Here is a 12,014-nt window from a genome sequence, read left to right as displayed (position 1 = left end):
GCACCAGGAAGTGTCATTGATATCTCCTAGGTTGGTCTTTGTAAAAAATAAACCCTGTGTTCCATTACACCATCTCTGCTTTTATTTGTGTTCCTTTCCCATGTGCACAGAGCCCTGAGCAGCACCCACCCGGTTAAACCGACCTCCCTGCATGATTTGCATTAACGTGGCTTTCACTTCCCTAAAGACCTTAACGAATTTCTGCCATTGGTGATCTCTCCTCAGCTCCCTATACACATTTTTTCCCCTTCCCAGTCTGCAAGGAGCCTTAAAATAATAACGTGCCTGTACTTCCCTAAGTCTGGATTTCCCTACCCCAAAGGAGCTTGGGGAGGCTCTGTCACCGGGTGCCACAAGCAGCTCTGTGACACAGCACTCAACCTCCACGTGTCAGAGACCGATAAAGGGAGATGGCCCAAAAGATAATGGCTTGCTCTGCTTAGAGACACTGGAGAACTTTGGGGTCCCAAGATAACCCAGATCCCCGCTTCGAGCCGGGCCCCTGCAACCGGGCTGCGTGCAGAGACAGGAACCGGGGCTCGGCCGCGGCTGCAACATTTCCTGTTTTACAGAGTGAGAAAATAAGCGAGAGCAGCAAAATGAGGTGGTTGGCATGAAGATGGCAGTTGGAGCATGTTTGTGCCTGATAACTACCTGCTCACCCCACTCCTCTGTGGCGATCGAGGGGTAGGACAGCACCCTTGGGCCAGGTAAGTGTCCACAGCACCTGAGACCAACAAGCAATGGATGGAAGGTGCTAAAGGCAGCAGCATGCATCTTCTTTCCTCTTTTTCACTCCACTTTCAGCCTCCACCATTGACACCAGGAGGGTGTAACATGAACCAGCATGAAGCAGTTTATTTCTGGTTGTTGCCCTTGAAGCAAGAAGCGTAACAGCTTGGAAAGCAAAGATAAAGGACATGTTTGCTAATTAGACAGGGTAATTTGGGGTAACAGGAGGAGGAAACAGAGTATTAGCTTGTCAAGAAGGCCCCAACGGTTTGCTCAGCTTGGGGTGAGTAATGGACTGTGTATTTTTTTCTTAAGCTTTAAAGCACATTTCTGTTAATTGATGCTACCACAAGAGCTGCTCCTGGGGTGCGCTGGGCCAGGCTGGGCAGTGGAGGTGGGATCGGGGCTCAGTTACTCCTGTCGGGAAGAGTTGGATGAGGAGGGACCCAGCATGACATTCAAAGTCCAGATTGAACAGTTAATTGGGCCATTTCTAAAATAAAGAAAAACTACTTGAAAAAATGCTTTTAAAGTGCTCCAAAGAGATCGAAGCAGCCTGGCTGTAGATGAATGCTTTGTCCCACTTTGCACCCAGTTTCACAGGAGTACATCGCAGGGTGCTGGCATACGCCAGCTTGCATTTCTCTGTGTGAAGCTCTCAGCACGACCTCTCTTTGCCTAAGGGGCCAAGGAAAGCCTGTGAGCAAGGGGAAAGGCTCTGGGCAAGCACAGGGGGATTGCTGTGGTATGGATGCGAAAGCTGCATGGGAATAACCTGCTTGGCCTTTCGAACCCCCAGACTCCTCCAGCTCTAAGTGTCTTACAGTAAGAAACACCAAATAGTGAAATACTGTTGGGAACCTTCAGTGAATTTAAGCTAAAATTAGAGACGCTTCGGAGGTTATTCATAAAATCATGGAATGGTTTGGGTTGAAAGGGACCTTAAAGCCCATCCAGTTTCCCTGCCATGGGCAGGGACACCTCCCACTGGATCAGGTTGCTAAAAGCTTTGAAGAAGAGAATATTCAAATACAAATGAATAAAAGCACACAAGCCCCACTTCAGGGCTCTCCAAGCCCACATTCCATGCAGGCTCAGCACTGGGAGCAGTGCCCTGGCTGCGGGGTTGCGGTCACCTTCTCTGCCCAGAGCAAGAGCCAACTGCACTGCTTCTAAGGAAAGCACAGGTGATGAGCTTTGAGTACCCCACAGCTAGCACAAGGACAAGAAAAGGAATTAGGGAGCAGATTTTACTGCAGAATAAAAGCACAAAAGCATCACATATGTCAATAGGGTTTACTTGTTCCCATTTTTTTAGATTAGATTCAATAACTTCTTAATTGCTTGAAACAAAGACACCAATGAAGTTTTGGTAGGTTTGTCTGACACTGAAGAACATTTAACCTGAATTGTCAGAGCCTGAAATTCTTCCTTCCCTCCTTGCTATAACCATAATTTACTGAGCACAAGTCCCACACCATGGGATGCACACAGGGAACCAAGGGTCAGCCTGGCCAGCGTGCAGACCCAGTTAGTTTTCACTCACATCGAGTATTTTCCTTTGGTTCAATCAGCACCGAGGGCCCCAGAGTGGACAGGAGGGTCACGGAGTAGCAGCACTGCACCCGACATGATCAAGCAGCCCGAGAAGGCACGGCCACGCCACAGGCGTGCGAGCGAGAGCTACGATGAGAAGTGCGAGCGGCGGCACGAGAAGCGGGAGAACCTGCGGTGGCGAAACAACAGGACAACTTGTCGCCGCATCCAAAGGAGAACAGGGCAGCCAGCACAGAGCCCCCGGCAAAGGGAGTTCCTGAGGAGGAGAAACCTGGCAAGCGATGCTGGAAGGACATCTCTGGGACAGGAGCTTGAAGCACGCATCCCTGCAGACCACTCCTCACGGTTGGACCTTAGGTCATCCATCCTGCTCCAGGTACCATCTGCCCTCAGAGCACAGCTCAATGCTCCCAGGGGCACCTGCTAAGGCGAGCCCAGCCTATCTGCTCATCACAACAGCACTGGGTCCAAACCAAAGTATAGATAAGCGAGAATGCAACAACAAAAAAGTGCATTTCCTTATGAACTGCGGAGCTGGGCACAAGTAGACAGTCATCTCCCTCCTGGTGCGCTCCTCTCCTTTTCCAAACACTGAACTAGACCAATTTTTGACCATTCCTCCAAGTACAACCCCACATCCTGTGTTCCAGGTTACAGTTTAGCACTTCAAGTTATTTTTACCCTTAAAAAACTAAACTAAAACTTTTGTGGCAGTAACAAGGGGCAGGAGGCTGCAGAAAGCAAAGGGGCCATGGGGCAAGCACCCTGCTCCCCCCAACCCAGGGAAAGTCAGCGCAGGACAGGTACTTCTGCTACAAATAGCAGCAGAGACCTCAGCCAGGACCCAGTCCCATGCCACTAGAAGTCCCTTACTAAAAATATCTCAAGGTAGTCTGGGGTTCTTAGTCTTGTTCTTGTGTCCCCATCCCTCCCAACAAGCCAGCAGGTTTTCCCTCACTTCACCTCTGCACCAGCTCCTTGTGGATTTGCTGTGGTTTCCTGGCATCTCCTCAATGCTCTTTGCTGCGGGTACAAAGCCTGGTCAGCCCCTTCTCCTCCACTCCCCACAGCCCATTTTGGAGAGACGCTGACTTGAGCTGTCCTCTCATTCCAGAAGCCCTGGAACTGCCCCACGTTCTCCCCTGCACACTCCCCGCTCCACCTCAACATTTCGGCAGAAGCTGCCCCAAGGCGAGGTGTCTCCGTGAGCACCCAAGGTAGGTGAGGGATGCTCGGGTCTCCTACAAAATCATAGAACACCCTGAGTTGGAAGGGACCCACAAAGGTCATTGAGTCCAACTTCTGTCCCCGCACAGGACACCCCAATGTTCACATCATGTATCTGAGGGTGTTGGCCAAACACTCGGGCTCAGCACCGTGACTGCTTCCCTGGAGCTGTTCCAGTGCTTCACCACCCTCTGGGGGAAGAACCTTCTCCTAAAGTCCCACCTAACTCTCCCCTAGCACATCTTCCCACCATTCCCTCGGGTCCAGAGAGAACAGCTCAGTGCCTGCTCCTCCACCTCCCCTTGCGAGGAAGCTGTAGACCCCGATGATGAGATCAGTCCCATCCTTTTGCTCTGCTTTCACAGGAACCCAGACTCTTACACATCCAAGCCCAGGACTGAAAGACTCGAGCCAGCAGACAGAGTAAGCCAGCCCTCCCCTCTCTCCCTGGGCTGTGGATTTGGACACACACAGGGCAGCAGCCTCGGATCCCCAAGCCCACGTGTCTCATCCCAGCCCAAGCTCGCACTGTACAAATACCCTCATTCCGCTGGCATCCAGAGCCCTGAGCTGCTGCGGACCCCACATCACCCTCATCTAACACTTTTTTTATTTTATTTTAGCTGTGGAATAGCAGTTTTCAATAAGGTAAGCGAAACACAGATAACTAAGGAATGAGTTTCTAGAATGCCTGACCAAGACATTGATCACTCTAAATTCCATAGTTTCAAAACTCATAATGATGCTGCTGTAGGATAGAAAGGTACTTGTGTCCCATGGGTATCTGCTGGTCTCATTCAGCAGCTGCCCTGATTGATGCACCACACAGCAAAAGGGCCAGAACTCTAATGGGGCACAAAAGATTTTCCCTTCCCTGGAAAAGGCCCACAAAGGAACACCAGGAGCTCCACTCCTCTCCTCTGCTCACATTCAAGCTTTGGATTTTGTAGCCCGTTCATAAAATATTTACACACAAACAATGGTATGGTTTCTAAGCCTTTGCCCTTTCCCTTTCAGGAAATGGTGCAGCTCTCCAACTACCTGAAGGTGAGTTACCCATCACCGTCCACATCCTTCTGGGATACAAACCAGCGGTCAGGACACCACCACTCCTGAAATGATGATGATTATTAAACAAAAAGGTGTTCTATACCTGATTTTAACTCAGCAAGGAAAACCTACAGATGAGCCACTACACCCAGAGCATCACCTGAACTCCAGTGAGTGCAGGAGCCCCAAGCTGGGGCCAGGCTGGTCCCGCTGACCCACTCTCTCCCCTTCCCCACAGGAGGCTCTGCACCGCGAGCTGCTGCTCAAGCAGAAGATGCTGATTTTGCAGGAGCTTTTCTCCACACTGCTGGAGGCATCGGAAAAATCCTGGCAGGTACCTGAGATCCACACCAGGCAATTCCCGCTGGGACTAGGGCAGGTTTTGGTGCAGTGAGAGCAGGTTAATTGACATTTAAAAAAAAAAGTGGTTTGAAAATTCTCTCATGGCAGAAAAATCAAGCAATTGGATGAGATGGTATAAAACCCCCTGTGTTAGATGCTCTGTGGTTAGAAACTTCCGCTGTCACTTGCTTCTTTAAATACAAGCAGGAAAAAACATTGACACACTCAGCAGGAAGCAGTCATGAAGCCTCAGGTTAGAAACAGGTGGGTGCACTTTGCTTCTTGCTATCTCTGCAACAGAGGAGAGACTTTGCCACTGCCTCACACATTTGGCTTTCCATCAGACGAAAAATAAACTGGATAAACCAGGCAGAGGCTGCCTGCGTGGAGAGGGCCCCCAGGAGCTGCAGGGACAGAGAGAGGCTGGGGGCAAGGGGCTTCTCCAGGAGGTACAGACAGGTCCAATACTTAATGCTGTGCTGTGAAAACTGATGGTAGGTTGCCTATTACCAGGGTCAGGTGAGATGCCTAATGCTTGTTGCAGAGAGTTTTTAAGCACAGGAAGGGCCACATGCTCTGCTGCCTTGTACTCTGCACAGTCCTTTACCTTTGTGCTCAACCACTGTAACCCCACCACCCTCCAACAGGGACCTCAGCAGAGAGCTGAGACTAAACTGCAGGGGGAAATCAGGCACAATACTTCACATATAAAGATGTTTTTCCAGAATTCCACCTACTTTCTAAGAGGAGAGAACCTTTAGTTCTTGTACCAACAGGGACAGGAGATGGACTCAATGATCCCTTTGGGTCTCCCTTCCAACTTGGAACATTCTACAATTCCAAGATTTGTTTTCTGGGGCTGTAAACATATTTCTGTGTAAATTTAAAAAGTGCTGAGACACCAGACAACCTGGTTTTGCTTGGGTCTGACAGCTATTCATGTAACATCAAGAAGCTGCTTTTCAGAAGCTTGACTTCAAGCAGCAGTAAGCAGAGAGGATACCAGCATTCTCGGTATCAGAGGTGGAAAACCAGCCCACATGAGCTCTTGGCTATAAATTTTACCTGCATCTGCATGCAGTCTGGTTTTGCAAAACCCAAGCAGCCTGACCAACACCAAGAGGAGATTATAATAATGAAAATGAATCATTGCCATTGCACTCTGTCCCCCCGCCCAGCTGCTGAGTGTTGCAAGGCAGATCCAACCTATTTCCTAACAGAACTAGCAACACAAGACCTTAGCAGCAGTTTTACTCCTTCCATAAGCCATTTATTCTGAGATTGTGAAGTCTTGTTTTATCTTCAAGCATTCAAGAAACTTCAACTAAATTTAGCCATAATACTATATGTGAAAGGAGAAAGCGAATCAGAACAGAAGCCAACAAAACAGTGGAGGTACCTGGTATCATTTAGGATTCCACACATCTGTTTTCTCCCCAGGGTCAACTGAATGAAGACAAACTGAAATGTAAACTAAGGGCACTTGAAAATCAGCTGCAGGCTTGCACCCAGGTAATGTCTGATTCACTGAGGGACAAACATGGGTGAAGAAGGGCTTGAAAACAAAATCATGAACCATGTAATTAGGTAGGGTCTCAGATTCCAGAGCAATCTGATTAGACATGGATCTGAAAAGGATTTCTTCTCTTTGCTAAAGCAATGTTTCACAGCACATTAGCAGCAGCATTTACACACTCTGGATTTGCTCATATTCAGGTTTAGCCAGATTAAGAATGTGTCAGATAAGACCCTCCAAGCACTTTAATTCTTCCTTTAAAGAGTTACCCAAAGGAGTGTGTGAAGAAGCTCTTGATTGAGATGGAGGATCAGAAACAGACCTATGAGCAGAAGGCAAAAGAAGCTCTCCAGAAGATGCTGGAGGACAAACTCCAAACTGAGCAACAGCTGCAAAACTCACAGGTAAATATGGTTTAAACCTTGTTTTGCTTTAATCCAGTCCAAATGCGATGAGGAGCCCCCACAGTTCAGGGAAAGGGGATGACCAGCTTCCCATAAACAACAACGCTGCAAAAATACCATTTTTCAGCTACTGAGGGAAGTCCAAAGCAGCTCAGTCCTACACTCCTTTTCTGATTGACACAGGTTGTTAAAAACAGCATGGGGAAACCACTGCTGCCTCCACCTCCCATCCCCTGCCCTGCCACGCAGGGATCAACAAGCCACACAGAACCATCCAGGGCATGAGTTCTCCAGAGCTGCTTTTACCTGGAGTTGTTTTTTCGTAAGAAAATGGATTTTCCCCAAGAAGATGCAACACAGGGTAACTGGCATTTCAGAAAAGCAAATCACTTACCCTAAACACTACCAGGCTTCTAAATCCTCCCAGCAGCGCAGGTTTCGGGCTCCACAGCAAGCCCTCTGCCCATGTTCATTCTGCCCATCAGATGGCATCAGACCTACACAGGTATCAGCTCTAGTGTGGAAGGAGGTAGCCTGCACTGGCCCCACGCACAGCCGGGCTGATGCCAATGACTCTGGGATGTTGTCTGGGACAGCCTGGCAGGGTCCATCGGTCACAGCCCACCCTTGGCTCTCGGCTCTCTTCCCTAGAGAAGCCTGGCAGCGACGAGAGAGGACCTCGCCTTCTGGAAAGAGCACTACACCTCTCTCAAAGCCGAATTGACCAAGGTGACCACAGCGCACACAGAGCTCGAGAACAACTTCCACGTTTTGCAAAGCAAACTGCAGGTACATTAGTTCCCCACAGGAGCCTGCGTTTTCTAATTTGCAAGCAGGAAGCCCCCAGGTTGAGATCACTAATAAACCCCCTTTGACAAAGCACAGCGGTCACCCACGCAGTGCAGTTGTGTTCTTCACTGCCTGTTGTTGTTGGAAAGCTGATAACACCCCACGCTCCTGGGCTGCTCGTGGTGGGATGATGGTGGGGCTGGAGTGATGCCAGGGCTCTTCTCACCTGCAGCAAACAGCCACGCAGAAGGAGCAGCTGCAGCAGGCCCTGTGCAGCTTGCAGAGCGAGCACGCCATGCTCCACCAGAGAGCCAGCGCCTTGCAGGAGGACAACGACCTGAAGGCTGAGCACATCAGCACCGTTGAAGGTACCATGTGCAGAGGAACGGAGGGGGTCTGTCCTCCAGATGCAGGGAGAATACTTGGAAAATGCTCATACAACCCAGAGGTCCTCAAGCCAAGCACACACACAAGGCACATTCTCTAGTGGGATGTCCCTAGCCATGGCAGGAGGGTTGGAACTAGATGATCTTTAAGGTCTCTTCCAACCCAAACTATTCTCTGATTCTCTCTGAATGCGTCATACAGACTGCTGAGAAAGCCTCTGGTTTCAAAAAGGCTCCCAAAGTCATTTCCAACTAGACTGAAGAATCATAGAATGGTTTAGGTTGGGAGGGACATTTACAGGCCATCCAGTCCAACCCACCCTGCAGGAGCAAGGACACCTTTACCCAGATCAGGCTAATGGACCTCAGAGGAGTCAAGTCACTTTGACTTTCGTAAGGAAAGGAAGGAATAGGATACCTAACAAAGACAGATGAACCCCCAGCTTTGATAAGGTCTTTGGCATCCTTTGTCAGACCCAAAGACAGCAATGCAAGCCCCTAGCAGGCAGCATCCATTACTATCTGAGGTGTCTGCAGGCTGGGAGATATTAACAGTACATAAATACATTTTTATCACACAAACGTGCTGGCAGTGCCCAAAAAGACAAGTTCACATCGAGGTAAGGAAATTTTAACAGTTAAAAACCACATCCCTACAGAGAAGAAAGTCCCAACAACATCCAGTCTGCTTCACACCCCTGGATAAAGGGAAAGTTGCCATCCTTGCACAAAGATACCCAGGGATTTACATTAATCTTGATTTTATTCTCATTATCATTTCAGATAAACTGCAAAAAGAACAAAATCAGAAGGTAATGCTGGAGGCAACAATCAGCCACTTGAACAGTGAGTAACACAAAGGTGTGTGAAGTCTGAGACCCTCGTTAGCACAGTAAGCAGCAGCAGTGGCTTTTCATCCCTACAGACCTGATCCAGAGCCAGAACAAACGGCAGAAGAGCCAGGAGGGGACGGAGCAAAGGAAAGGTCAGCAGACTCTGTAACCCCCACCTAGCATTCCTCTCCCTGGACACAGAACTTTAGACCCAGCTCTAGAAGTCCACATTGGTTTAGAATAAAGAAGTATTTTAAAGCTGTACAAAAGGAATTAGTCTATTTTTGCTAGTTAACATTAAAATGTCAGTGCATTCATAACAGCAAACACTTTAGAAAATAAACATATTTCATTACAAACTCTACTTCAGTGGCTATACCATTTTTTTACCAAGCAAAACACATTATAATTATTACAAGTTACATTACAGCTGTAATTAAAAGATAAAAAGCATTTCTAACTCTCCCTCCCTTCCATTTCTGGTAACTAAGCATTCCTCTATAGATAATTAAGACAACTACAGCAGGCACAAGCCATGGTAGCTAACTCAGCTCCTGTGTCCTCCACTAGACATGTACCACACAAATATCTTTAAACTTTGCCAAGTAACCCAGCTCTAAAGCAAACCCAAAGCCTGGAGCTGTTTCTCACCAGAAGCCTGACTGTTTTCTAGATCAGGTTGTTGCCACGCAGACCCCAGCTCTCACTCCTGCCACGGAAAACCAAAACGCTCCATTAGAGCAACTTGAGGAGGAGGCGAGCGAGGAAAGCCTGAAGGATGAGATACAGAGCAAGACATCCCAGCTTACAACAAAGGAGAAGGAGGTGAGGAAGTCCTAGAACCACGGCTGGGGCACGAGATGCTGGTGCAAGTGCTCCAGCAGCACAACGCAATGCACCAAATCTCCTGGAAGTCAACAGACCTAAGGGTTGTGCTTGATATCTCTAACAATGATTCTCTAAATTGTATTTTTATCCTGCTAGTCAAACCCCAGATGCAGCAACCATATGCAAGGGCAGGGTGTGAGCAGCCTGGTGCTCTGCAGTCTCCACACAAACCCATTTATGCCCTCACAGACAGGAGGGTCTCAACAATATCATAAGGAAAAACCAAAGCCACGCTTAAAGAGCTGAAGGTCTCAATACAAAGGAAGCAAAGGAGGAAAAACACAGGCTTGCAAATAACAAGAAGCGTCCGCTAACACAAGGAATGCCCTCACAACTGAGCTGCAAAGAAACAGTTCAAAACTTTCTGACCTCTTAAACACTCTTTCCAAACTCAGAAACTGCTTTAGGACACAAAACACATAGAACAAACCATACCCTCTGCCAACCAGCAGCCCCACACTTCTTACAGTAATAAGCAGATAGCAAGGATTTATAAAAAAAAAAGATTTGTAACTTACAGTAGTAGAGCTTAAAGCCAGGCAAGTGGAGAGCTTGTCCAACTGACCCACGCTGACGAAGGCACCACCGGCATGTGGCATCACCCAACCCCACCTGGGAAAGGCTTTTATCGCAGCATAATCGAGGTAACAGGGAACAGCTGGGGAGGCAGCTTCTCTGCAGCAGCTGCTGCTCATCCAGCGCCCACCAGGACGGCAGCGCGGCTGTTCTGAACAAAGATGCTCCCTGGGTTTTGGGGTACTGCACCACAACCATGGTGCTTGTCTTGTGTGTCCCAGTTCATGAGGCTTTAAAGAACTCTGCAACTGCTCCTGCGGTCAGTGAAAGGCAGACTGTATTCCAAAATGAGAGGAAAAACATGCCATGAGTTTGCACTCAATGTCTTCTTCCTGACTTGCACACTTCTGTGATCGTAAAACTAACAATTGCTTCTTTCTCCCATGGGATGTGAAAGGTGGCAGCAAAGCCAGGCACGCCAGGAGATGGGAATAAACCAGGTGTTGCCTCTGTCTTCACGTTCCCAGCGACACCGAGCTCTGCTCTGTCCCTGTAGGTACATCTGGGCACACAGACAGCAGAAGGGAACATGTCTCCATGGACAAAGCGCTGCGGGAGCCCTGCCACGCCGGGTGCGTATGACAGCGAGGGGATCCCTCCTGCTGACGGCCGCTTGCTGCGCTTGCAGTGCACGGAGCTGCGCTCGGAGCTGGAGGTCCTGAACGACGAGTACCGCTCCTGCCTGACCAGGCTGCGCCAGTGCCGGGACGAGCTCAACAGCTTCCAGAGCAAGCAGGCAAAGGTGGGAAGCATTCCTCACCCCAACTCCCAGTGATTTCGGACAGAAGCTACACATCGGTCTGGGTAAAATCCCCCCATTTCTTGGTGCAGCATGGGGAAGATGAATGCTAGAGATGAGATGGCAGGGGATTGGAACTGGATGGGTTTTAAGGTCCCTTCCAATCCAAACCATTCTGTGAGTCTATGATTCTCTTCACAGAGACAGCACAGTCACTGGATCCCTCTCCTGGTGGCGGTGATAGCAATGGCCATAGCCACCTTCCTGGCAAGTTACAGACCATGAAGGACCTTCTCACTGACCAATCTCACTGCAGGAACTGACTTCTTCACTGGTAGCAAGGCACCGTCGCTGCAGCGCACCATCTTCTGTTTTGTACTATCTGTTTGGTTCCTATCCTGAGCCGGTCTCAATCCCAACTCTCACAGCTGGGGAGATCGCCCCCTCCTTTCGTTGCTTTTGTTATTCTGCCTCAGTTGAAGTTTGTGCTGCCTAGTCCACGCAATGCTGAGGGACAAAGCCAATCCGACTGCTGCTGACAGGGCCCACAGGGTCCAGAGAGACAGAGCAGCAGGGATCACATTGCTCAGAGCCTCACTCAACCTGGCCTTGAACACCTCCAGGGATGGGGCAATGGGAGGTCCAGCAAGGGGCAATCCATCTCTGATGGTACCTGACAAACAAACTCAACTCAGTGGGGTTTACTTCCCCATGCACTACCCACCCTGAGCAGCTTTCCCACCACCCGCCTGCCCTGCCTGTTAGGCCAAATGCTCTTCCAGCCCCTGTGGTGGCTAAGCATCCTCACAGCCACATCACCTCCCCTTCCCTGCCAGCTCCACGTTAACCCAACACGCAGGGACTGAAAACTCTTTTGGAGCTGGACTGTGCAGCCCTTTATTCCAGCGCAGGCTCCTCTACAAGGTGGTGCACAACACATCGCATGAGTAGTAAACAGGACATGGAGACTACAAT

General features: G+C 49.3%; 1 protein-coding gene across 1 annotated transcript; it reads left to right on the top strand.

Moving 5' to 3' along the window:
* Positions 1-200: 200 nt before the first annotated feature.
* Positions 201-12,006, top strand: TRAF3IP3 (TRAF3 interacting protein 3). The gene is made up of 17 exons (XM_069875843.1): positions 201-710; positions 808-1,015; positions 2,307-2,665; positions 3,404-3,506; positions 3,882-3,939; positions 4,140-4,164; positions 4,534-4,563; positions 4,805-4,900; positions 6,349-6,420; positions 6,688-6,828; positions 7,480-7,617; positions 7,850-7,985; positions 8,787-8,849; positions 8,929-8,988; positions 9,510-9,661; positions 10,797-11,042; positions 11,241-12,006. Exons 3-17 carry the CDS (start codon positions 2,363-2,365, stop codon positions 11,322-11,324), a joined length of 1,707 nt encoding a protein of 568 aa, XP_069731944.1. The 5' UTR covers positions 201-710; positions 808-1,015; positions 2,307-2,362; the 3' UTR covers positions 11,325-12,006.
* Positions 12,007-12,014: the final 8 nt, after the last annotated feature.

This window comes from Phaenicophaeus curvirostris, chromosome 24 (genome assembly GCF_032191515.1).
Source record: "Phaenicophaeus curvirostris isolate KB17595 chromosome 24, BPBGC_Pcur_1.0, whole genome shotgun sequence".
Classification (NCBI taxonomy): Eukaryota; Metazoa; Chordata; class Aves; order Cuculiformes; family Cuculidae; genus Phaenicophaeus; species Phaenicophaeus curvirostris.
This window is presented reverse-complemented; position numbering and strand designations above follow the sequence as displayed.

What these genes read in the sequence shown, in the direction of transcription:
- TRAF3IP3 (XM_069875843.1), top strand. Translation starts at nt 2,363, where the DNA reads ATGATCAAGCAGCCCGAGAAGGCACGGCCACGCCACAGGCGTGCGAGC. An exon ending in TGTCTCCGTGAGCACCCAAG is followed by an intron (nt 3,507 to 3,881) that starts GTAGGTGAGGGA and finishes CTGCTTTCACAG; the next exon opens with GAACCCAGACTCTTACACAT. An exon ending in GCACATCAGCACCGTTGAAG is followed by an intron (nt 7,986 to 8,786) that starts GTACCATGTGCA and finishes TTATCATTTCAG; the next exon opens with ATAAACTGCAAAAAGAACAA.